At 45.4% G+C, this 26,529-nt stretch overlaps 1 protein-coding gene across 1 annotated transcript; it reads left to right on the top strand.

Moving 5' to 3' along the window:
• Window positions 1-609: 609 nt before the first annotated feature.
• Window positions 610-25,892, top strand: LOC142557044 (uncharacterized). The gene is made up of 4 exons (XM_075668591.1): window positions 610-715; window positions 8,147-9,702; window positions 10,408-10,610; window positions 25,575-25,892. Exons 1-4 carry the CDS (start codon window positions 631-633, stop codon window positions 25,849-25,851), a joined length of 2,121 nt encoding a protein of 706 aa, XP_075524706.1. The 5' UTR covers window positions 610-630; the 3' UTR covers window positions 25,852-25,892.
• The last annotated feature ends 637 nt before the right edge of the window (window positions 25,893-26,529 follow it).

Raw genomic sequence — 26,529 nt, 5'->3', positions numbered from 1 at the left:
CGGCCTGAGTAGCGACGGATGTCGGAGAACAAGCCGGCCGGAAAACCGCCCTCGCTGCCTTACGAACGTTAGGCTGCTCCACGAGTTCGATGCAGCAGTACGGACGCGAAGAGAGTGAGGAAGACGTGTCGGTTGCACCTACGGGACACACAGAAACTCCTGAGTTCTCTGATGTCTTTAGAAAATCGGATAGCGCGCTGCTGAATGAACGTGTGCTTCTCCGATTTGTTTAGCCTTTCGTGTGTGAACCTCTCGCGTACGATTTGCTGACCTCACTGACTTCCGCCGTTCGAGAAAACCAAAAGAAAGGCTGCAGTGAGAAAGACTGAAACACATGCCCTGCATGGAGGCGCAGTCGATCACATGGGCTTAACACCTCCCAATCAACTGCACGAAACTACTGACAACGTTTCATTGGGCGCTGCTGAGGTTTACGCGCATACTTCGATATGCTGTACGACTGGTCTCGACACTCTTTTTCCTTATTTTCCGAGAAACGCGAAAGAATGCCAATATAAAATGCGAGCGGAGAGAAGGCATGGCAGAGATGGAGGAAAGGTAAAAAAAAAAAAGAGAAAACTAGCCAATCGCTCGAGAGTGAAGCTCGCACTTCGGCGGGAACCAACGACGATGCCACTGCCACCTCGGCAGCCAACATGGCTCATCACCTTGGCTGCCTGCGCCGTGGGAGTCGTTTCCCAGGTCCAAGTAGCCGGTAAGCGTAAACCGAACCTGCTTATGGCCAGAAGCCTTCTGGTACTACATGTAACGTACGCTTTATGGCGTGGAGTAACAAATCGTTCATCTAAATAGCGAGCGCATTAGTACAGTGACAGCATTTTGTGCGGTTCTAAAACTTTAAAATAGCGTCACGTGGGCGACATGACAGAAGGATGCTAAGCAAGAACCGCGTAATCCATACAGGTCGAGCTATTGGTTCGTTCGTTCTTGCTCTTTTGAACCAGACAATAACAATTTGAAAGCTTCTGGCTCACGAGCTACCGATTCGGTTATATACACACACACATCGTGACCGGTAACCTATGCTTTGTTGTCCACATAGCGTGCATCTACTACTTATCTTACTAATGCACATTTTGATGCTGTATACTTCTTAAATCATCGTGAGAATCACAGATGATGCATTTTACTGTCACTTGGCGCTGCTTCGTTCAAAGAAAATATTGAATTTTTCCTCATAATGTTTACAGGTTCAGCTGTGTTGTGTGCTTTTTCCATTAGACTTAGAACGAAGATGATAACTTTAAAAAAATTACGCATTTTATGACCAGTTCATCAGCGGACAGATCAATAACTTTTCTGAGCATGCATGCCGCTTAACATCGATGGTATTGCGACAAAAGGCGATGGATAAATTATTTTTGACATTACAAACAGATACCCTTACGACATTCCTGAAAATAACCGAATAAGAATTAAAAGTGGATAAACGGCTACAATTCTCATGCAAGAGAACCTTGCTGTGGCAAGCTAGCGTCATTAAGAACGGCAGTACCACTGGGGCACGATCGACAATATGATAATAATATTTCGGGTTTTACGTGCCAAAACCACTTTCTGATTATGAGGCACGCCGTAGTGGAGGACTCCGGAAATTTTGACCACCTGGGGTTCTTCAACGTGCACTTAAATCTAAGCACACGGGTGTTTTCGCATTTCGCCCCCATCGAAATGCGGCCGCCGTGGCCGGGATTCGACCCCGCGACCTCGTGCTCAGCAGCCCAACACCATAGCCACTGAGCAACCACGGCGGGTGATCGACAATATGAGGTTACCAGGAAGCTTGTAGATGTACGGCCTGATGTGAAGATAGATCATTGCCCTCTCCATGAATGCATTTTTACCTTAATCGCAATGTTTGGCGGTTCATGCAGAAACCAGCGCGTAAATGACAGCATGACATAAAAAATCTTAAACTTAGTGGTTTTACAAACAGTGCGTGATTCTGCGCGGTAATTAGACTAGAGCCACATGCACGAATTTTGTTGTCATGACAGGGGAAAACAGGGCGCAGAGAAACGCGAATTTTCGAAGTTACAGCTTAATTCGAATTTTCGCTGTTGCCGACATCTTTTAACAACGTTGCGTGCGCTATTTTCCCGGTCATATTTCATTTTGTCAGAAAGCTGTGTTATTATTCACACCCCCTACTGTCGGCATTACGCAACTTGTGCATACTAACGAACGTATATATATGTTGTTTACTCTCAAGAGATAACAAGCCGAGTTATCCTAAGTACCGTGGAATTGATGGAGGGGGGAAGTAACTGGGGATCAATCCGGTTCATTTAGAGTTCCTTAACCTGCGCAGCAACATCAGTACATGAATGTTTTTGCAACATATATAGATTAACGGCTAGATATAAGCCATGCGACTACATTACTATGCAATACTTGCGTCATTGCAAACGATATAAAGTCGTTATGTATAAAGCGAGTTACGTGGAAGATGTTTTGCGGGTGTGCGCATGCGCGTGTGCGCGTGTATGTGCGCGCACTGCGGGCGGCTTTCCAGGAGCGTACATATCTTCAAGATATGGTGTGCAGCCACAGTTTATGCAGTGATCTGCCAGGCTACTTGCGACTGAGCCCCTGAGCCATTATGCGTATTCTAGAAGCGATCATTAATACCTCGGCCGCTTTGCCCCATGTGGCAGGGACCGCGTGAAAACGGTATCTCATAGACGACTTTACATGTGCAGTTTATAAAAGATAGTGCATGTTTCTTATCACATTTGCGCATTTTCGACCTTCTTTGTTCACTCTACGGCAAAGAGCGGAAAGTTGAGTAAGTGCAGTGAGTACGACGTTTATTCCAATAGGTTAAACTGTCCCCGTAGGTTAAAGAATATAGCAGCAGAAATAGAAATAAAAGTTGGATTCACTTCACGCACTAAACTTTCCGCTCTTTAGTAGTGTGGCTTGCTGGGCCAGTTGGTGCATGGCGAACGTATAAGGGGGTCCAGCAAGTACGGAGGCGAGCACAAGTAAAAGCGAGCACCAGCATTGTCCTGTCCGTTTATTTTTATTTGTGCTCGCGTCCGTACTTGCTGGAACCCCTTATACGTTTCCCGCTCTTTGCCATAGGGTGAACAAAGAAGGCTGAATAACGCGAATGTTATACGAAGCATGCACTAGCTTTTATAAACTGCACATGTAAAGTTGTGTTTAAGATGCTGTTTTCATGCGGGCGCTCAGGAGCTCAGGAGCTCAGTCGCAAGTAACCTGGCAGATCATTGCATAAACGGTGGCTGCACACCATATCTTGAAGAATGCACGCTTGGCGGGCGCTACCCGGAGCATTGTGCTCATGAAATACATGAAGCTTTCCTGATACACGCACATGGTGATTCATGTGTAAGCGTGCCCTCTGTATCCTTAAAATGCCGCGAAATGCGCTACTTATCAAATGTACGATCAACTGCAGACAACAGTGAACAGTGGCATGTCATATATATTGTTACGCGAAGGCCGAGTCAGTAAGACGAGCAATTATTTACAGCTTATATTTACAACAGCGGTTGCAGCGCTGACCGATTAGATTCACAGCGCGAGCCCAGTTCATTCTCCCTCCTCTTTTCTCAAATGACGGGGCCCACGCGACTCGTTCAAACAATCAAATACCACACGCGTGTAGCATAATCCCTCGGCGGCAGAAGCGACGTCCCGGAGCGTCTAAATGTCATCACTGGGAGGGTGATACTGCTTCAGTGGTGTAACGTGCACGATATCACTGTACTGGGAAGCAGATGGGGCGTCAGGGGCGATATCGTAGGTGACGGGAGTCACGGCACGAAGCACTCGGTGGGGGCCTGTGTAACGAGACAGCAGTTTTTCGGGCAGGCCGACCTGACACGATGGAGGCCATAGAGCACCGAAGAACGAGGCGGGAAGTGCACGTCTCTGTGTCGCCGGTCGTACAAACGCCTTTGACTCTCTTGGGATTTGAGAAGACGGTCACGGGCAATTTCACTTACGTGAGCACAGCGGGCGATGGCGTCAAGTGCATATTCGCTGGTCGGTGCCGCGTGAACAGGAAGGGTTGTGTCGAGGGGCAGTGCTGGTTTTCGGCTGAACAGAAGGAAAAATGAGGAATAACCGGCTGTGTCGTGGCGCGAGGAACTATAAGCAAATGTGACAAACGGTAGAATGAGGTCCCAGTCAGTGTAGTCTGAAGAGATATTTCGCGAGCATGTCTGTGAGAGTGCGATTGAGACGCTCCGTGAGGCCATTTGTTTGCGGATGGTATGGCGTGGATAGCTTGTGCCTCGTGGCATAGGACTGCAGGATCTCCACGATATCTTTTGATAGGAATGTCCGGCCATGGTCTGTGGGAAGTTGTGGCGGAGCTTCATGTAATAAAATCACGTCGCGTAGAAGAAAATCGGCGACATCGGTGGCGCAGCTTGTAGGAAGCGCTCGGGTGATGGCGTAGCGCGTGGCGTAATTCGTGGCCACAGCCATCCACCTGTTCCCAGAGGTAGAAAGAGGAAAAGGGCCAAGTTAGTCCAAACCAACCGGAAAGAATGGTTCCGCGGGAATGTCGAATGGTTCAAGGTACCCAGCAGGGAGCGTCGATGGTGTCTTGCGTCGCTGGCATTTCTCACGCGCAGCTACGTATCTTCGAACGGAGCGAGCAAGCCCTGGCTAAAAGAAGCGTCGGCGGATCCGGTCGTAGGTACGTTACACACCCGGGTGACCGGCAGTGGGAAGGTCGTGAAGTTCGTGGAGAACAGCCGAGCGAAGGTGTTTACGCATCACAAGGAGTAATGCAGGGCCGTCGGGGTGAACGTTGTGGCGGTAGAGTACGCCATCTTGAAGTGTGAATAAGCGAAGGGAACTGTCGGCAAGTGACGATTCCAGGCGGTCAGTGATGGTACGCAAGGAGGGGTCACGGCGCTGCTCGTCGGCGACATGGAGCAGTGGAAAAACAGAGAGAACACAGGCGTCGGTGTCAGTATCAGACGTAGAGGTCGCGTCTTCGACTGGGTTGCGAGAGAGGCAATCTGCGTCCTGGTGTTGGCGTCTCGACTTGTAAGTCACTGTGTAAGGATATTCTTGTAGTCGGAGGGCCCAACGACCGAGACGGCCAGTAGGATTCTTGAGCGACGAAAGCCAGCAGAGCGCATGATGGTCTGTGATTACTGAGAAGGGCTTGCTATATAAATATGGGCGGAACTTTGAAACAACCCAGACATGAGCAAGACATTCGCACTCGGTAATCGAATAGTTGCGCTCTGCAGTTGTCAGGAGCCGGCTAGCGTAGAATATAACGCGGTGGTGTCCGTGTTAGCGTTGTGATAAGACGGCGTCGATCCTATAACCACTGGCATCGGTTCGGACCTCTGTAGGTACGAACGGGTCAAAGTGGGCCAAGAGTGGTGGATTGGCGAGAATCGTGATAAGGCGGGGAAATGTGGCAGCCTGAGGGGAACCCTCCGTAAAAGGCGCGTCTTTCTTCAGAAGTTCTGTGAGTGGTCGAGCGATTACTGCGAAGTCTTTCACGAACCGTCCGAAATAAGAACAGAGCCCCACAAAACTCCGGACATCTTTGACGGACTGAGGTACAGGAAAAGCCGTTACTGCTCGATCCTTCTTCGAGTCGGGTTGCACTCCGGAAGCATCCACGAGATGGCCTAGCACTGTAATCTGTCGGCGCCCGAAGTGGTACTGCGATGAGTTTATGTGAGCCGAGCTTTGCGGAAGACGTCAAGGATAGCTGCGACGCGCTCAAGGTGCGTCTCAAATGTAGGAGAAAACACCAAGAAGTCGTCGAGGTAACAAAGGCAAGTTGACCATTTGAAACCTTGAATCACAGAGTCGATCATCCGTTTGAACGTGGCGGGGGCATTGCATAAACCGACCGGCATAACCTTGAATTGGTAGATGCCATCTCGAGTGACGAAAGCGGTCTTTTCTTTGTCTTGCTCATCTACGGAAATCTGCCAATAACCAGATCGAAGGTCGGTGGACGAAAAGTATTTCGCACCACGAAGACAATCGAGAGCGTCGTCGATTCGTGGTAAAGGGTAAACGTCCTTTTTAGTAATTCGGTTTAGGTGGCGGTAATCAACGCAGAAACGCCCGGTGCCATCTTTCTTTTTGACGAGCAGGACCGGCGACGCCCAAGGACTCGACGAGGGCTCAACAATGCTTCTGGCGAGCATCTTCTTTACTTCCTGCTGAATAACTTGCCCCTCTGTCGTGGACACGCGATACGGTCGGCGGTGAACGGGAACAGCATCACCAGTGTTTATCCGGTGGTTAAAAAGGAATGTCTCACCAAGTGGTCGGTTGTCAGTGTCAAATATGTCGCGGTAGGAAAGCAAAAGGCGATATAGGGCGGCTGCTTGGTCAGGTGCGAGGTCCGGAGCGATCATCGGACGTAATGGGCCGTCGAGGTTCAAGGCATCTTGCGTGTAATCAGGAGGATCTGGAGACGCGTCGGCTGCAAAAGCAGTGACGTGGTCGTCTGTCACTGACCGGAGCATGGCCACCGCTTTGCAAGCAAACGGTTAATATTTGTAACAGATGTGGTGCCCAAAATAAGGCAGCAATAATGAAAGTGGCTCGCAAACAAAGCATTATAAATTAACATTTTAATCTTCCGAGGCATGTAGCGAATAGAGAAAACGCGTCGAGTAATTTGGGAGAGTTTGACTGCAAGAAAATTAATATGATTGCTCCAGCTCATATTTTCATAAAAAAAGACCCCGAGTGTTTTCACAGAAGGGACGAGTTCAATTTTAGAAGACCCTAATACCACGTCCCTACAAAGACAGGTATTCTTATTCTTCGGTTGAAATAAAACTGCCTTTGTTTTTTCAGCGTTAATCTTGAAGCCATTTTCTAGAGACCATAAATATATTTTTGAGTGACAATAAAGTATATATATATATATATATATATATATATATATATATATATATATATATATATATATATATATATATATATATATATATATATATTCATCGTCACTCACTCACTCACTCACTCACTCACTACATGCATGCATGAATGAATGAATGAATGAATGAATGAATGAAATAATCATATGCAGACTGCTTGAGGGCTTAGAAGTATTTTCATCCTTTTGGAATGATGTGTCGTGTACATTAGTAATAGTGCACAGGTGTTCTCGAAGAAGAATCGGCCGTTGAATGAGGTCGCCGTAGCTGCATTGAAACCTGTGATGTTGCGCTCACTAGCAGTGCGTCAAAGCTGGCAAACCATCGCTGTGAACGAGGATGGTGTGTAGAAATCAGTGAAACGTTGCGATATCGTAATAAGACTTCATACGGTAACATTCTTCATGGGTGCACATAACATTGTTTCACCGATGACACATATCATGACGCATTCTTAAGGGGCTCGTTATTATTCTCTTCAAAACGGAGTGGTGAAGTGCCCAGCGAGTGGCGGAACTGGTGAACGTTATCGCTCACGGGAGTTGGACATACCCCATATCAATACTACTACTACTACTACTACTACTACTACTACTACTACTACTACTATTACTACTACTACTACTACTACTACTAATAATAATAATAATAAGAGAACTGTACGAAATTTTCGATCATTCAGAGCCGTTTGTGAAAAACGAGCTTCTGAAAGGCAGCATTGATGAACACCACCAATTTCACCCCAATAACAACAAGCGTAATGTTAGTGTGTAAAAATGTCTAAGGTAGATATAACTGAACAGCGGATACTTGTGTCATTAGGCAGCTCTCAACCCGTTGGTAGTTTTATGCAGCGGCGATTAGTGAAACATTTGCTAGGTCTGGCCTAGAATGGTTTGCGTCGTTCGTTAGCTGTCGTTTAACTCTTGCACCTATGTAAAATACCTTTACCGTGCGCTCAGCAGCCCACTTGAAACAACGCTCCAAATTCGTAGGACAAAATAAGATTTCACAAAGCCTTGATCAGCTGCTTCTTATTTAAAGTGACACCACTTACAGCTCTGGAAGTTGCGAAATTTCCAGGCGTAGGCTGGAGTCAGTCGAAGCCAGATAGCGATAATTGGAGATCGCCGGGCGAGGTTTTCGTTGTGCAGTAATGATAGAACAGGCCGATGCTGATGATGACGAGAACTCTACGCCTCTGCCTCTTTCAGGGGGCCGAGGAAACATACCCAACAGTCCAGGCATAGGTACCAATAACGCGCCTGGAGGACACGTGAAGAAATCACGTTTTGGCACCAAGACAAGTGGGATCAACGTTGGTGCGCCTGTCGTGAACCCGGATAACATCCAACCCGAATTCCCGCTGCATCCGGGCTCGGGCACGAAAACAAGGAGAAGCAACCCGATAGGAACCGTCGTACGGACGGGAAACGCACCAGGCGGATTTCCGGAGCGGCCGGGTTTCAGTGGCCAGTCAAGTGGGACCAACGTGAGAGAGAATGCCATACGTACGGGCAGTGCACCATCTGGTTTTCCACAGCGCCCAGGCTTCGGCGTCCAGAGCAACGGCGGGGACAATGCGGAAGGGAATGCCATACGTGCTGGTATCGGACCTAGTGGATTGCCAGGGCGTCCAGGTTCCGACACGGAAGCGACCTTCGTACGAAGCGGTAGCAGGCCAGGTGGATTTCCACAGCGTCCAGATTCGAGTGTTCCGGGCAGCGGGAGTAATGTGGGAGGGAATTTTATGCGAACCGGTAGCAGGCCAAGTGGATTTCCACAGCGTCCAGATTCGAGTGTTCCGGGCAACGGGAGTAATGTGGGAGGGAATTTTATGCGAACCGGTAGCAGGCCAAGTGGATTTCCACAGCGTCCAGATTCGAGTGTTCCGGGCAGCGGGAGTAACGTGGGAGGGAATTTCATTAGAACCGGTAGCAGGCCAAGTGGATTTCCACAGCGTCCAGATTCGAGCTCTCTGGGCAGTGGGAGTAATGTGGGAGGGAATTTCCTGCGAACCGGTAGCAGGCCAAGTGGATTTCCCCAGCATCCAGATTCGAGCGTTCCGGACACCGGGAGTAATGTGGGAGGGAATTTCATGCCAACCGGTAGCAGGCCAAGTGGATTTCCACAGCGTCCAGATTCGAGCGTTCCGAGCAGCGGGAGTAACTTGGGGGGGAATTTCATGCAAACCGGTAGCAGGCCAGGTGGATTTCCCCAGCGTCCAGATTCGAGCGTTCCGAGCAGGGGGAGTAACGTGGAAGGGAATTTCATGCTAACCGGTAGCAGGCCAGGTGGACTGCCACAGCACCAGGACTCTGGCGTCCAAGTAAGCGGAAACAATGTGGGAGGGACTGCCATACATAGTGGCATTGAGTCAAGTGGATTTCCACGTCACCCAGGTTCGAGCATGGGAGGGACTTTCATACGGACAGGGAACGCGCCCAATGAATTTCCACAGCGCCCAGACTCCAGTGTCCAAATGAGCGGGAACAGTATCGGAGGGAATGCCATGCGAACGGGCAGCATGCCAAATGGATTTCCCCAATTTCCACGTCCCGACATCCGGACAAATGGAAACGACGTCGGAGAGTCTTTCGTACGGACGAACAGAGTGTCAGTTGGATTTCCGCAGCGTCCAGGTTTCAGCGTCCCAGAAAGGGGCAACGATGTAGGTTCGACCGTTATAAAAACGAATATTATGCTTGGCGGATTCCCACAAGGGTCAGGCTTTGGTCTCCACAACATCGTAAACGGTGTTGGGGCACAGGTAAAGCTCTGCGGCTAATTTTATCTTTCTATTTTGTCATTTACCTTTAAGAAGCTCTATGTAGACCTTCCTAGCATGTCTTTCTCTGTCACCTTGTTATTATGCCCTGTAGGAGAAAGCTTACGTGAGGCGTATAAATATACATACCCAAACGAACACGTGAAACCGATCAATCAATCAATCGATCGATGAATCAATGAATCAATGAATCAATCAATGGATGAATCAATGAATCAATGAATCAATCAATCAATCAATCAATCAATCAATCAATCAATCAATCAATCAATCAATTAATCGCAATTTATGGGAACGCAGGTAAATTTATACAGGATCCCATACAGTTCATATGGGATCGTTGGATATGAATGTTATGGTGCTTATGAGATATTAAATTACGAACATGTTCAATCAATAAAAAAACTCCGTCAATTACTGAATCAGTGCTCAAGCTTCCCATCATGATATAAAATTAAAAATATTTGCAAGATACCGCATCTCAGGCGGATGCACAGATATTGGTAAGTCACGTTCGCGTCCTTTTTGTTTTACTTTTAAAAAAAAAGCCTCTTTAAAGCACCTGCATGTAGTTGTAACACAGGGGTACTAGTAACGTCAGTGCAAGTACTACATGCAGTAGCACATGTACCCGTGTTTCGTCTTCTCATCTTCTCGATTATCTGGATTATCGAATCTACACGACAGATCTTGCGAGACGAGGCTCCATTGATCCGCGAGATCGAGGCGAAGATGCACGAGGGGCGCGAGATGGAGCGCAACCTGACCGCCGTGCGCGACGCCATCCGCCAGGAGATGGTCAACGCCAGAGGCATAGGGACCATACGGAGGATCAGGATGAACAGGAGACTGGGAGAGCTGGAATCGCGCATCAAGCTGCTGCACGGAAAGTAAGTGCACTGATAACCACGCGGAAATTCTCACATACGACTTTTTATGCGTTAGAGTATTGATTAGGAGCGTCAAAGTGAAAAAAAAAAGCGCATATATATATATATATAGACTACCGTCAGTTGCACATCGCTCCTCGAAGAGGCAGGACGTGTATAGAGTGTGAGCTCCTGAACATCTGTTTGCACAATATATATGTGGTGAACGAGGTTTAAGTCATATATCCGGGACACCGAGGAGGTGGGAAGTAATGCTAACGCATTTATGGCTAAATCGCTGCAAAATCTTTTTTTTATTGATATTTAATTGAATTGGAGGTTGGGCGCCTTTGATGGTGCCGGCCACACCACTTCGTAGGACAAGCGAAACTGGGAGCACGAAAGCATTGAATCAGTCAAATATCGCGAAATATTTGCGAAGTTCAGCACAGGAGTGAATAAAGTCGCAGAAAAGAGTAAAATAGCGCTAGGAGATAAATAACACGCAGTTCCGTAAGCAGAAAACAAGAGGAATATAGGCACATAAGCAGACATTTTTTTCTTGAGCGCTAAGCGAAAGGAATCATAATTAGAAAATCATAACAAATAATAACATAAATTAGCAGTTAAAAAACGCATCTTAATTTTCGAGACTGAACCCAATATAAATCGGATAGTGCCGGAAGCGAATAGAACGAAAGTGAATACTTTTCGAATAACGAACTGCCCTTCAAACCATTCATCTTCACATCCGAGTGTATCCCCAACGTTAACAACTTTCTGTTATTGCACTGCAAACTGTAAAACCTTGTTTATTGAAAGCACGAATGGAGCATTAGGAGCAAACAAGCAATTTATTGGCATAGTCCGAACACTATGGTAAGTGCTATGTTAGTGGCCTAGTAGGTAAAGTCTGGCTGCCTGAGTGACGCACAATGTGCTTTACTACGACAATTGTCGTGTTTGATCTCTGCTATCACCGCGGGGATGATATTGATCGCACGTTTGATAATTTGAAGTATTTTAAATCTTTGCGACAAATATTCGTATTTAAGAACGGTTACTGTTCGATTCGAAGGTCGAATCAAGCGGGCTTGATTCGTTATTCCAAAGTTTCGAGTACCGCGCGCACCTCTTGAAACGAGTCTGATTTGATTGCCAATCGCCTAATCTCCTTGCAATGATTCAGTGCGGTTAGTGGGGGCATTTGACCTAGAGGTCAATGGAATTTGTAACATAACGCCAAGAATAGATACAGGATGTCCCAAGTATCATGCACCACGATTTAAAAGTATGCAAATGCCACGTAGCTGGACAGAAGCAAGGTAATGTTGTTTGCCGTCGCTTGGAGATACTCAGACTAAATTTTTGCATTCCGCCTAATTACACAATCAGAACTCCAGGTGGTCAAAACGACGTGGCCAAAACTAACCTGGGGTCCTCCACCATGGAGTCCCTCCCAACCTGCTGTGCAGTCTCGAAACAATAAAACCCCATGCACAATTGGGAATAAACAGCTTAGTTGCTTGTCATGTTCCATTCGTGCTTCTAACAAACGATCCATGGCATGAAAGATAAGAAAAGAAGCTTTCTTAATGTTGGAATATATTAGGATGTAAAAGTCATCTTATATTAATCTTGAAAGCGACTGTTCATTACATTATAAAGTTTAGAAAAAGACTCCTATTCAATTCCCTCCTGGAAATTCTCGATTAGTATTTAATTAAGACTCAACAATGAGAATTAGCGCACCCCTTAATAATTTCCCAACTATGCAATAAGAATCTCTCGATTTCAAGATAGCCTACAAACTTGGTGTCGTGATTCAAGCAAGACAAATTTTTATTTGGCCAGCTTCATCATGTTTGCGTCTCTCTTAAACAATGTGCCAAGCTGTTGTGGTTTCACTCGGCTTTAACGAATGAAACACTGTACGCATGTCTAGTCTCGTGCCTTTTGCTTATTTAATTGCTGCCATTGAGCGACATCGTGGTGTTGCGGGAAATTTCGATGCCTTCCGGTGGCTGCACACCCACGCGGGATTCAGCCATGTGGTGCTGTGTGGTACCGTGGTCGTGCGCCGTGTGGTCCTCCACAAGGCAGTTATTCTGCGATGAAAACGACCGTCGGGAGTCTTTGATTATACAACGTAAAAGAAATGCACATATTGCGTGAAAGTACCGCGCATTAAACAATGAAAGATTCATCGAAGTTAACATTTACCAGGGTCACTTGTGTTTATCATGACCTAGAGTTTCTTTTTTTTAGCACGTAATCCATTTTAGTAGTACCAAGCCTACCATAAACCTCCCCGTCTTCCCCCTTACCCATCACCTCTATAAACCTCGCCAAAATTAATTTTTTTAAATGATTCATGTAAATGTATGTTCTAATTTATAAAAAAACGAACGCGGAGGCCAACTGGAATTCTTAACCTTGGGGTAGAATGCACGTAAGCCATACAGATCAATGCTTGAATGAAAGGCTGCGGCAGCACAAAAACAAGGTTACGAACGTCAGTTAGGATCAGCTGGTAATGTACTCTCCTTATCTGTGCTTTTCCCGCCCCCCAAGTGTAGTGTAGCCAACCGGGCACGTCCTTGGTTAACCTCCCTACCATTCCTACCTCGTTTATATATACATCTCTCTCTCTAAATGTACACGAAATTTTGGTGCATGATCTATCATTGCAAGAAGTCTCGATAAGTGGGTGAGGTTGATATTTGAGGAAAGAATAATCATTGAAGCAGGAGAGCCTTGCTTGAGCGAAGCACCCATCTCATTATCACCGAAATGATCGCAGTATCTGGATGCAACTGCGCACTGATTGTGTGTGGCAACACCTTTTGTATAAATCATCATCATCATCATCATCATCATCATCATCATCATCATCAACTTATTTATTGCCCACTGTAGGACGAAAGGCTCACCCAGCAATCTCCAATTAACCCTGTTTTTTGCTAGCCGATTCCAACTTGCGCCTGCAAAGTTCCTAATTTCATCACCTCACGTAATTTTCTGCCGTCCTGCACTGCACTTTCCGTATTTTGGTAACATTCTCTAACTTTATTTGTCCAGCGATTTCTTGTCCTACGCATTACATGGTCTGCCCAGCTCCAATTTTTTTCTCTTATTGTCAACTCACTTTGCTCTGAATGCACACCGCTCTCTGCCTGCCTCTTAAATAAGAGGCCCCTCACCAGGTCTGGCCATTTTGAGCTGACAAGCGCAGAGCATACAATGCGCGCTGACGATCGTGTTTGCAAAGTATTACATCGCTACTCGCCGCGGAAAGGTCTAAAATTTCAATCCGAACGCCGTTTTCCCTTTCCCTCGCTGCGACCGCGCTCCAAGCCGGACGGTGACGTACTCGTATCCCTGCGCCTACGTATTCGTGTGCGCAGTGTGACGTCATTCATCGAGACACGTTACTTCGAGAATTATTCAAGGCAACATCTGTTATTTGTATGATCGGTTGCCTGAATTGACGAATTGAATTTTAAAGAACAAATAAAACAAACAAATGCAATGTCTGCATGTTTTTTTGTGTTACTTCGAACCGAAGCAAGAGAGATGTACTTCCGCTTCGTCTGCTTGTTACCACGTTCGTGCAGTCACGTGCGCAGGTATTACAAACTATGCCATTTTCTACCGTGTTCCAGCGCGTGATCATGCTCGGCGATCCACTTGCGTCTGCCTCAGTATTCGTGTAGCACTGAATTATACCGGTAGTCATGTGTCGTTGTGCACAATGCGCAAAATTGTGCGCTGCGCGAAACGACAGAATCGCAACAGCTTGCGCGCGACGCCGTCAGGGGAAATGCACAGCGCCGAAAAAAAAATAAAAAAAAATAAAAGAAATAAAAATGAAGGTGGGACCCGTGACGTATGCGTCAGAACTGTTTGACATGCCGCGACTGGGACGAAGAAAATCGGTGCAGTCACACGCGTCGCAATGCGATGTTTAGAGGGCCTATTTCACATGATTGCGATTTCAACAATGCGACTTGTGCAACGCCCAGGGTTGCTTACTGCCAGGTGTCGTGGCACACGCTGCATAATTCTTTTATTGTAATGAATAAAACGTTCACATTGCAATATTATTGACTTTTCTTGATTAGGAACAAATGATATGCACGTTTATTAATTTAATAACGTGTTAAGATTTGTTTTGGAGTGCGCTATGGTGGTTTCTGAAGTTCAGTGCGACATGGCGCACGTAAACAGCTGTTCGCAGGTGGTTCAGCGCTGTGAGTTGTCTCATCTGCCTTCTATGACCGTTTCGTTCTGTCTGCGCTACAACAATCTACAAGATGACCTATCGACATGTTCATATAGCCACCCTCATCGCATATGCAGTACTCGAAATTCGGCTGCCACGAAGTCGTCGTGTCAGCCCAACAAGATCCTCGCGCTATCCGTGCTCGGCGTCAGCTTCTGGACAAACGATGTGTGTACATTGCTCGTGATTGCACATACTGTGCCTGCTCCTAGCCATATTCTTGCGCCAAACGCAACAACAAGCACCAACCTGAAAGCCCGCGTGTGCCCCTGAACGAAGCCGCAAATGATCTGTGTGATTACTGGACGTGGAATGAAAATTGTGTTGTGAAATTCAACCTTAGCGCTAGCCTGGTTCGTCCATCGCCGTGCGCGCGCTCTGAATATATATATGGGAGTCCTCTCTATAAATTTCTAAAGGCGCAAAAGCCAACGCATCAAATGTTTTCAGCAGTTACCGTCACTTTTGTAGAAACCTGCACGTTGTAACATAGCATTCTAAAAGACACGCTTCTCGTCCACTTTGTTGTCCTGTGTGTCGCGCTGGTAGTATACTCGGAACTTCTAACAAGAAGACCACATCAATACGCGCTATCCATAATGCAGGATCGTAGGCGCACGGCAGGCGCACTTGCTGTAAGGTTTTTCAGCTTTCTGCCCAGCCTCGCACGCCGCTCAGGGTTAGCCTGTTTTGTGGAAAGAAATATTATTATTAGATTATTAATGTTAATAAATATTATAGTTTCTTCCCTGTAAATTATAGGAATCATCCAGATTTCTTCCTGTCATCCAGTCATCCAGTTAGTCATGCATTTAACCTGTATTAGATCAAAATTGTTACGAGATGCTTTTAGGAGCCATTTCAAGCTAGATGGCTCAGCCAGAGAAAGTAAAAATGAAAGTCTCAATGTTTATTCCAATTTTGTATTCCTAAACAGATTAAATTGGTTGAATTTTATGTCTGCTTGCATTTCTTGCAATTCAATGTTCACAGCTGGAAAAACTGATTCCTTTTCTTGCTGTCGGAAGGCCGCTTCAATGTCGATAGCAAGCTATAATCATTCATTTCAAAAGCGTTAAGCAATGACTATTTCTAAGCTTATCAAGGCGTTTTTGTTCCACGAACACAATTAAGTTTTCTTTCTCCCTCTCATTGACAGCCATGGAATGAAACTGTTCACCTTCTAATGTATCAGGATGCAAATTTTGTAGTTTGTCCTGAGCATTTGTCTGCAACCTATAGTGAGCATGTTTGTATCAAGTTCTGATGTTGCAATCACAGTGATGTACGCATATTTTTATATTGCAACAAACGAATTTATTGAATTTTGTTTTGAAATATACAATGTGGCCATGCAGTAACGACCACATTAATAAGAAAAAAGAAAGCTGCAGATTCAGTGCACGTGTTGGAATCTATGCGAAGTGAAGTTTTTGTCAAGGGGCCAATTAAATGCTGCTAAAGTAACTGCGATATATACAATTGGCCTTATTTTCAACAATCCAACATGTCACCTTTTGCAACGTTCGCTTATGCACCGCATAGGTCATAACCGTAATGCCATGAAATGTTTATGCACTACACTGTTCACAAGCTATACCGAAATGCAAACGGCAGTTAATGTAGATTCACAATGCGAGACATCAACAGAGTGACGTTTGTTGAGCAAGGAATGGTGCGAGGTGTATGCGGATGAATGAATAACATGTCCTTATGTACTTATTTATATACCTCGCAGGCTGCAAGGTTGGAGTATTAGGTGAGGGGGAATAAAAAGTAGTTACAAAAGGAAGAAGGGCAATACATTAGGAAAAAAAAACAGCAAGAACGCCGCACCAATACAATGCACCAACTAGCCCAACGTGTTTTACGTGTTTTACTGGTTCAACATTCCACAATACTTAACAAATAATAACAGAAAACAATTACTGCCCATGCACCCTGTACACATGGTAAACCAGCGAAGCTGAAATGTGCGGCCCCGGTGTTTATCACTGGGTTCGATGGTTTATTCAAGTCTTTCTATATTATTGGTTATATCTGTGTTTCTGAATGAGGTTAAGCACACGCTTGGCTTGGGTTCATTACATTGTTTATTTGGACTGCCACACATCGCGCTTCGCAAGATCACCATCATGGAAAGGGCAATGAGTGGTTCATTATGTTAATCCAGCGGGTCCATCAATGTCCTTCTGAATTACGTAACGCATTTGTGTTTTGTAATACGTTAATTATAGTATTTGTGACTCGGTTATGCACTGTAGTTACCTAGTGACAAACCAGGGCTGCACATTTCATTTAATTAAATACAGGGACACATTTTCGAACATATTGCAAACCCTGAGAGAGATTCCTGCACGCGCGCTCTGCTGCGAGAGAGAAACGACGTCACTATTGTTGTGGCCAATGGCCCACCACACCTTTGCTGCGAGATAATTATGACATCATGACCTTGTCTTAACCCCGTCACCCTCTGCGTCCCTTCCCTTCGATAATACGTATACAAATGTATATGTTTTAAATGCATAAGCATTTATATGCACACCCCAAAAATTCCTCAGTCCATCATGTAAGACAAATGCAATGGCTCACACAAGGGTTTTTGTGATCGGACCACGAGTGTTTCGCCTACGCATATACAGCTTCAATGTAGAAAGAGTGAACACCTTTCTGCTAGAGACCAAGACGATCATGAGGTGTATTAACAAATGAAAGTTTATTTAACATGCCGAGTAAATGCTGGTCTACAAGCAATAAATGGAAGTTACACAAAAAGCAGAAGCAAAATCTGATGTGTGTGCATACAAATCCCAACAGGAAACGCATCCATCTCTGAAAGCGTAACAGAGGCCATGCTGACACAAGATTCTCCCACTGTTTTAGCATCTACAGCTTCCATAATTTCTCTAGGCAGGCGATCTACACAGAATGCTAGCTTCTTCCTCACAATGGATCCTAAACATCTGAGCGTGGATTATATAGGAAGAAACTAGCATTCTGTGCAGATCGGCTGCTTAGAGAAATTATGGAAGTTGTAGATCTAAAAATGCTGGGAGAATCTTGTCAGCATGGCCTCCGTTACAAATGGATGCATTTCCTGTCAGGAAACACACATTAATTTTCGCTCCTCCTTTTTGTGTAGGTTCAGTTTATTGCTTGTCAGCCAGCATTTACTTGGTGTGTACATTTAACTTTTGGTTGTCAGATCATGTGTTCTATGTGTTCTCTGGTGCCGTTTGCGGCCAGGCTATTCTTAATTTTTTAAGACTGCAACACGTCACTTTAATGGCCCTTATGATGCTTCTGTGTACCTTATAAAATCTTTTATTTGGCCAATGTAGCAAGAATGTATGGTGTGAAGCAGTAAGAACAGGGTACGCTAACTTCTAATTAAAAGGTTTGTTATGAAAACGCAGTGACTTATAAAGGTTACCAGAAAGTAGTACAGCAATAAAACCTGATAAAAACTAGCGCTTGATGAAACCAAACATAAACACGGGAAAGGGAGAAAGTACATAATGATATCCAAGTCAAGGGGAAAGAACATTGGGATAACCAAGTGCGCATGTGGCTACCTTCCAAGAAACTCTTTTTTTCCCAATGGCATGGAACTGGAAGAGTGTGCTTGCATAAGCAAGCTGTCAGTCTGTCTATTGAATAAGAACAGTGTTTCTTGAAAGGTGCGGGCATGCAGGATTGGTAATTGTATTGATTTTTTTCCGGCACTTGAAATTTTTCTGTATTTTCTTTCTGTAGCATTTTTATTTATGTTTGGCCGCATCAATCACCAATTTTTATGTAGCCTTCAAAGATATCTTTTTTATAGTAATTTGTATAAATCGCCATATTTTTACAATAAACCTTATTTGAAAAGTAAGTCCTCATCCATCTCTAGTGTCATCCTGTTGATACCGCTTCATGCTGTGCACCCTTGAAACATATGCGTGTGTGTGTGCGTGTGTGTGTGTGTGTGCGTGTGCGTGTGTGTGTGTGTGTGTATGTGTGTGTGCGTGTGTGCGTGTGCGTGCGCGTGCGCGTGCGCGCGCGCATTGATTTGGATGTGAAATCAGGCCCTTGGGCGGAGGTATCATTCTTCTCCTGTGCAGCCTCATGAATTCATTAACTACACGCCTCGTGCACCGCCTATAGAGGCGCCACTGAAAGCCACCTAGCGGACGCTTCCAACAGTACACGCGGGAGCAGCAGCAGACGACAACCCTTTGCAGCAAGGATGGCTGAAGTTCGCGGCTGCGATTTCTCTTTTGTTCGGGTGCCAGGCTGCTTCTTCTGCGGTGACAGCTGTAGGGAAGATGCTGACCTCTGTGCGAGCGGGTATGAACACGATGTTACCGGTGTTTGGGACAACATGGTCCACATACGTGCAAGGTGTGTCCCACAGACAAACGCCATGAACCCCATTTACATGACGTGGATCTCATGTTCACTAGCTGATAAATTTTGTTGAGTGATGCGATCTCTAGATGGTTTTTTTTTATTCTACCCTTGCCGCAATGCTGCTTCTGTACCTGAATAATAAGCACCCGTAGTTAGTGTAGACTTATATCAAACAAATCCGCACGGTGCAATCTCTGCATATGCCGTGGTGATTTTTCTGCCGATGAATTCACGTGACATCGCCAAATAAGTGCAATCAAAGTCACCTCAAGAAGAGTAATTGCCAGTTTATTAATGGATACGCGTACACTAGTCAACGAAGTCACCAAACACACGGGTTAATAAAAGCACATGTTAGCGCTGTACCACCGATGCAATTCTGCTGCATACGCCAATGAACTACCGTTCCCGCTGTAGTTTGTGCAATTTTAAATTCCCCAAGGAAGCTGCTTGGAAACGTAGACTGACTAACTTTTCAGTACATTATTATATTACTAGAGAGAGGTGCCACATGGTATATTTAAAGGCAGAGCAGCGCCAGTCAAAGTAGATGAGCGCTGGCGGCAAGGCCCGGTTTAGTCGTCTGCAGCGTAAGTATAAGAAAGAATTCAGTTGAGTACAAAACTCACATGCAAGAAGGGACTACGTTGTGAAACAAACAAATCACTCGGCGTGTTAAGTTTGCTCAGGCAGCATCGAGGTGTGATGACTTCCCAAACGGGACGCGAACTTCTCAGCGAGAAATGGAACAAAAATACCATATGCAGCAGCTATTAGCAATTCTCGCCCTGAACTACCTATTTTCTAAACACATTTCTAAAAGCGCAAACAATATCTAAGATGCCCTCGGGCGAAAAGAATAAAGCTGTTAAAGAAGCACTTCCTTGGTATCAATTCGATAAGACACAGCGTGATTTATACCCTTTACAAACAAGGCAGGGTGAAAACTTCGCAGCTCAAAAGAATCGACAAGAGTTATGCATGGAGCAACTAGCAACAGTTAAACATGTGTGAAGCTACGCATAAAATAGATGCAAAAACATGAAGTGCGCGACAGCTGGTGCGAGAATTTACCGCGCCACATGAAACCAACAATTTCAGTTCTTGAAAACTTCAGTAGCTTTAACATACAACGCAATGCGCTCGTGCAGTCGTGCTGCCTAGCTAGCGCAACGCGGTAAAGAAGCGGAAAACAATATAAGCGGCAAACAGCATTCCGAACTTTAGCGAAATGCCTTTAAACCTCATGCTGCATTGCAGACGAACTTCGTTGCTAACGCGTCTAACTATGATCGAGTGGAAGAAAGCACCCACGAGACAAAGGAAAGGATGAGAACAAAAAATTTCTTTTCGAAGCGACGATCCATTTTTGCTACCGTTGCTCCCGCTGATGAGGCTTTGCCGGGAATGATTAGAACCGTATCGCCGGCACGTTTTCACCGGTATTTGAGCCCCCCACCGTGCAACAATTCTTCTTCGACATTCCCTGAAGCTTTGGTCACCCCACACGTGCGAATGGTGTTGCCTGTCTTGCTCTGAAAACGTGAATAAGACTGAGAAGCACGATCAACGACAAAACAAACTACGGCGCGCACCAGGCTCCTCTCCCGCGTGTTCTGCGCAAGGCGGCCACCAGTGGCGCATCCGTCGGCGTGCACGGCGCGTATAGTGCAACGGCAATACGATGGACAAGAACGAAGTGAACACGCAGAGCGCTTCGTTCTTGTCCATTGTCTATCTGTTGCGCTTTAGTTAATAATGATCACACCAACTCTTCCAGTTTTCAGTTCTTATGACGGGCTTATAAGCCTGCTTGTGTCCTGGAATATCTGCATGGCTATGTATCCTGTAATTTAATTTTTGGCCATGTGCTTGCAAGTCGCGTGTCAACCTCCTGATTTTCCTGACAATCTCGTGTGATGTGCAGGCCCAGACAGTTTCTGGTGAATCCAGGCAGGTGTGCAGGGTGTTTTGCAGGCTGTAATTTGCACTACAAGTGCTGCTTTGATTGCTTTCAGTTCCGCTTTTATAGGTGTAGGATGACCTGGAATGGTACTCACTTATATGATGTTTAATATTATGTAGTGGCATACTACTGTTACACTGCTATGCCACATCAGCGCACTATATGCGCCTGATGTTTGCTTGCATCTTCATGATTAGCAACCTCCTCTGTGTGCTTGGCAGTTGCATATAGTCTCGTGGCCTAATTGTTTGACCCTATATTGCACGGTATGGGCCTGTTATTTTTCAAGTTCAGGTGCTCCCGAGGTTGTTTCTGAAGGGAGGGGTAGTCGTCTTTGCATCTCGTATGCTAGCTGGCATAGTATCTTGGGACCAGGTTCTGAGCTCTTGAGGCAAATAATTTGTGCTGCAGGCTGCAACTCTACTCTGCCTAGGTGCTTGTTCGTTTGCTCTTTCTCATAGAGGTCTTCAAGCATGGTAAAGTCGGAAAGACCTGTTATTGCCCGATGCCTGCATTCGATGCGTTGCCTTTTTTGTGCGCTACTGGTAATTCATACTGTACAATACCTTGGACACAGGCACAGCATTTGCGATTTTCCATAGTATCCACTCGTCGACCCCCCATGATTTCAAGGTTATTCTTTTCACCAGGTGCAGAATTCGCGCCCAGGCATGGCATAATTGTTTCAGCCACGAGCTGGCTCTGCCGTCATGGTCTTACACTAGCTGAACATTCGTGGATGTTGACTTGTAGGTACATTTGTCCAGCTATATGGAGCACAATGTGCAATCTGGCGTAGTTCTTGATTCTAGTCTTTTTTTCCGACGTCTATGTAAGCTGACTTATCAGAAAGCGAGAGGCCAGGCTGGCCAAGAAAGTCTGCAGTGTTGTCGAGAGCTTGTTGCATCATTCTTGATTTCTGTATAAGATAGCTTTCCCATAGACTGTAGTACATCATAGGCTGTAGTTCTTCTTGTAGTATTCCCGTGTTGTTGGTGTGGATGGGCCAAATTTACATCCAGCTCTCACCTGGAATTTTCTGTCTTTCAAAAATTTACTGTTTAACTTAAGTGCTCTAACAGAATTTTTTTGCTCATCGTTCCTCTTATTAGAGTAGCAAGAGGTACTGCGGTTAAAAGCCTCTTCACTCTCTTCATTCTTTCTGCTGCTTATGGCCCACTCATATCCTCCAGAAGGGATAAATCTTGAAAAAGGTTTTCTTTGTGTGTGCGTGCGATGTATTATGAACATTCATGTCTTCACATTTGTACATCTGTTGAACCAGCTTCCTGACAGAGTACTTTACCTGATTATGCTTATTTGTGCAGTGCTGTTGAACAATGCATATTGATACAATAAATGTTTACACACTCGAATTATCACGAAAGACGGTTGTTTTAGAATTGTGTCCTTTGCGTTCGATTGCTGCTAGCTTATGCATAAGCATGCCTCCCCCTCCCCCCTTTTCAGGAGTATTTGTAAGTCTAAGGGTTCAATAAAAGATCATCAACTTAATCTAACTGCAAGAGCTTTTTTTTAACCTATGGCTCCCATCGAAATGCGACTTCCATGGCTGGCAATTCAAACCCTCGCTTTGTGTTAGCAGCAGAATGCTATAGCCACAGTGGCAGCGAATACATTGAACCATTTGTCTGCTGATGTTTTTTTTCCTTGCCTGTATGTAGGTAAAACTGTGTGTCAAGGTGTGTCATTGCAGAAAAACAGTTTGTGGTCCTTTATTGAATAAACCACATATCGTGTATAGTTGAAATGCATACATTTGTTCTAAAATCTCCGGATGATATGTTCTTGCAAGTAGCATGGTATTTCATTGCTTATAAATATAGTAATCACAGTGGATATCGTTATATAGGTTTACACACTAATATATGTGATCACAAACTTATTAGAAACTTTTATTAGAAATATTTAAGGCATGAATGTTTCTGCACGCTTGATCAGTTATGAATGTGCAAGAACTGCTAGTACTTAAAAGATTCAAAGTTTCACAGGAAGGGATGCAACTCGCTGACTACACTGCACAGTTTTGATTTACTTTTCCCTAACATGTCGTTTTCTACTGTTTTATCCCCACAAGAACAGGCTGTTTGCCTGCTTTTCGCAGAGTTGCAGGAGTTTTACATGACGGTGCAGGTGGGTACGTTGTCACTGTCCCACTATAGCAAGCGAATAATTTACTTAATTTACTAGCTGTAGAGTTAATTACCTTTAAAAGCAAATGTTAATACAGGTGCAGTAAGGATACAAAGTTCGCTACCTGTTCAATGTTTATTGGTGTCTGTGCAAGAAAAAAAGTTTCTCCAGAGAAGAGGTGCAACCTAACGTGCATGTAATATTCGAAAACAAATTAACGACGCGGTTTATTCAAGCCACGGATTTAATGCTATCCTAGGAGATTCATTACGATAGTCTACACTTTTGCTCTGTCAAATTAATAAGTGAGGTAAGATAACCTTTCAAGATGCATTGGAAAATTCACGCTTGAAAACCGACAAGAAAATGCAACTGAACTAGACCGCGTTCAGCACAACGTTAAAAATTCGGGTACTTTGCTGTCTTGTGATTTGCCCTTGTCGAGGTTGAAATTATTTAAGCTGTTCTGTACACACGATTTTTGTTTGCTATTCAACAAAATAAAATTGTGAAGACTCCAAAAGGCCATGTCTCGTGCCAACTCGCAAATGTGTACGAAGCAAACGTGAAAATGCACTTCATTTGCTGCGTAGCGTGTTACCGAACGCGTAGAAATCTGCGGTACAAGTTTTTTATTCTCTATTCGCGTGCACACCGAATTCGGTAATCCACGTCTCCGCGCATTGCACTTGTTGAGCGAGACGCCATTTCCCAGAACAAACCGGCGAAATAGCTCTCCTCGCAATTTCGACGGAAAATTGCAGCTATCGCTGCGACGGTGCGACTGTGCGATCAACCGGTTGGTCGCATCCGAAAATTGAGGGGTCGGCACTGCGACTACGATTTTCGTCGCAAACGACGGAAATTGCACTTCCGGTGCGACGAAAATCGCATCATGTGAAACAGGCTTCACGCGATCCTCGAGGACTGGTATGGGAGAACACCGGGAAGGAATATCGCTTGCGGGGGCAAGTGGAGAAAGTGTCTTGCTTTGCAGTGGAGCTCGCCTTCTGAAACAATGGGTTCGCGGCACCGAAATTTTTCTATTTCGGCTATTAATGAGCCGACTTGAAAGAAATATTTCTGGCAGAACGCTCTCAAGAGGACACGTAACAACTTCCAGCGTATGACCGAAATTTGCTGTGGGGCCTGGTGAGGGGCCCTTTAACGTTACTCCTAACATTTTCCCTTCCATCACTCTTTGCGCATTCCTCAACTTGTTCTCGAGCTTCTTTGCTAACCTCCAAATTCCTGCCCCATATATTAGCACAGGTAGAATGTAATGACTGCGCCCGTTTCCTCTCCAGGATAGCAGTAAGCTCCCAGTCAAGACTTGGTAATGCCTGCCGTGCACACTTTAAGCAGTTTTTATTCTCCTGTATATCATGATCAGGATCCTCGTAGTTGGCGTAAATATACACAATCCTGCACAGACTACACAGGCTGACTGCCGGTCACGAAATCGGGTTCTCTTCTGAACAACATTCGTTTGGGCTAGATGGTGCATGCTTGAACTAGGAAGGAACAGCGCCAACTAAGATGATCACGAGAAGGAGAACGACACAGGACAAGCGCTTGTCGTGTGTCGTTCTCCCTCTCGTGATCGTCTCAGTTGGTGCTGTTCCTTCCTAGTTCGTGTTCTCTTGCCAAGCTAGTCAATACTACTTTTCTACTCTGCAGAAGTTATCTCAAATTTTTTCTCTCAATATATTTGGTGGAATTGGTGCTGTGTGTGCTTGTCGTCGTCTTCGCGTCGCTTGCCTCTAGATACTGCGCTACGTGGGAAAGGGTCCACACAACATTTCGCATTTTTTGCTAACATGCATGTTTGCTTAAAATATCGAGCACGTTTTTTTTTTAAATATGGGGTTTAACGTGCCAAAACCACTTTCTGATAATGAGGCACGCCGTAGTAGAGGACTCCGGAAATTTCGACCACCTGAGGTTCTTTAACGTGCACCGAAATCTAAGTACACGGGTGTTGTCGCATTTTGGCCCCGTCGAAATGCAGCCGCCGCGGCCGGGATTCGATCCCGCGACCTAGTGCTCAGCAGCCCAACACCATAGCCACGGAGCAACCACGGCGGGTGCGGAGCACGTTATAGCCTAGAACAATTGCCGTTCCCAGTGCCCCCCCCCCCACCCCACACACACACGACGCATGCGCGTTCTGTTTGTAACGCAGGAACCAAGAAGGTGAGAGAAGGTTTCGAGCATTCATCAGCGGCATCGCGTCTGGCGAGATTAGCGACCGGCGGAGCGCTCACACGATCCTGGACAACATCTTCAACTTCTACGGCACGGTCGTCGAGAAAATCATCGCCGTCTGCCGGGGCTTTGCGGGAGGCATCATCAACTTCTACAAGAGGATCTTCCTGGGCGTGGGGAGCGCGATCCACAGGCTTCTGAGGTTGAAGCTGCGACCGCTCCAAGCCGGCGTCAACATCATCGCCGGAATCTAGTCGCGGGTGCGCAAATTAAAATTACGACGCGTGTACACTGGGAGGAGTGCTTGGTTTCTTTTACTAAAATTTCCCCGAAGCCCTAAAATAGAAGAAACAGAGTGCATTCCATTTTCTGGGGTTTGCGAATGGTAGCTTTTGAGATGGAATCGAGTGCGAATCAATTAGCGCCAGAGGCGAATCGAATCAATATCAAACAATTTTTGAACAGCTTGCGAATAACGAGCAGCCGTTTTTGTTTTCTACCAGTAACATAAAACCACGTTCACATGTTGGTATATTCAAAGCGCTGACAAGTTTCTGTTATTTCAGTGCACATTACGGAGCCATGTTTGATGATAGCAGAAATGAATCATTTGGATCTAACAAACAGTCTGTTCGCATAGTAAGGACTATTCGTCGAGTTATAATGCTAGTAATTTTTCAGACAAAGTCTGGCTAATAAAGTCTAATAATGGAAAATATTCGAAAGTATTAAAGATAATCGTATTTAAGAACAGAGACTACTCGATTCGAAGAGCAAATCGGATTGGACAATATTCGATTTGTTATTCGACAATTCCGTATATCCGTACACCCTTACTCACGTTTCTTATTATATGCCTTACCTCGCGCCTCGGCACGTAAGAAGCCCGACTCTGTATTACAATAAGTTAACACTGGATCACCCGAAAATGC

This window comes from Dermacentor variabilis, chromosome 9 (assembly GCF_050947875.1).
Source record: "Dermacentor variabilis isolate Ectoservices chromosome 9, ASM5094787v1, whole genome shotgun sequence".
NCBI lineage: Eukaryota > Metazoa > Arthropoda > Arachnida > Ixodida > Ixodidae > Dermacentor > Dermacentor variabilis.
The sequence above is the reverse complement of the archived record's forward strand: the minus strand, read 5'-3'. Positions and strand labels throughout refer to the sequence as shown.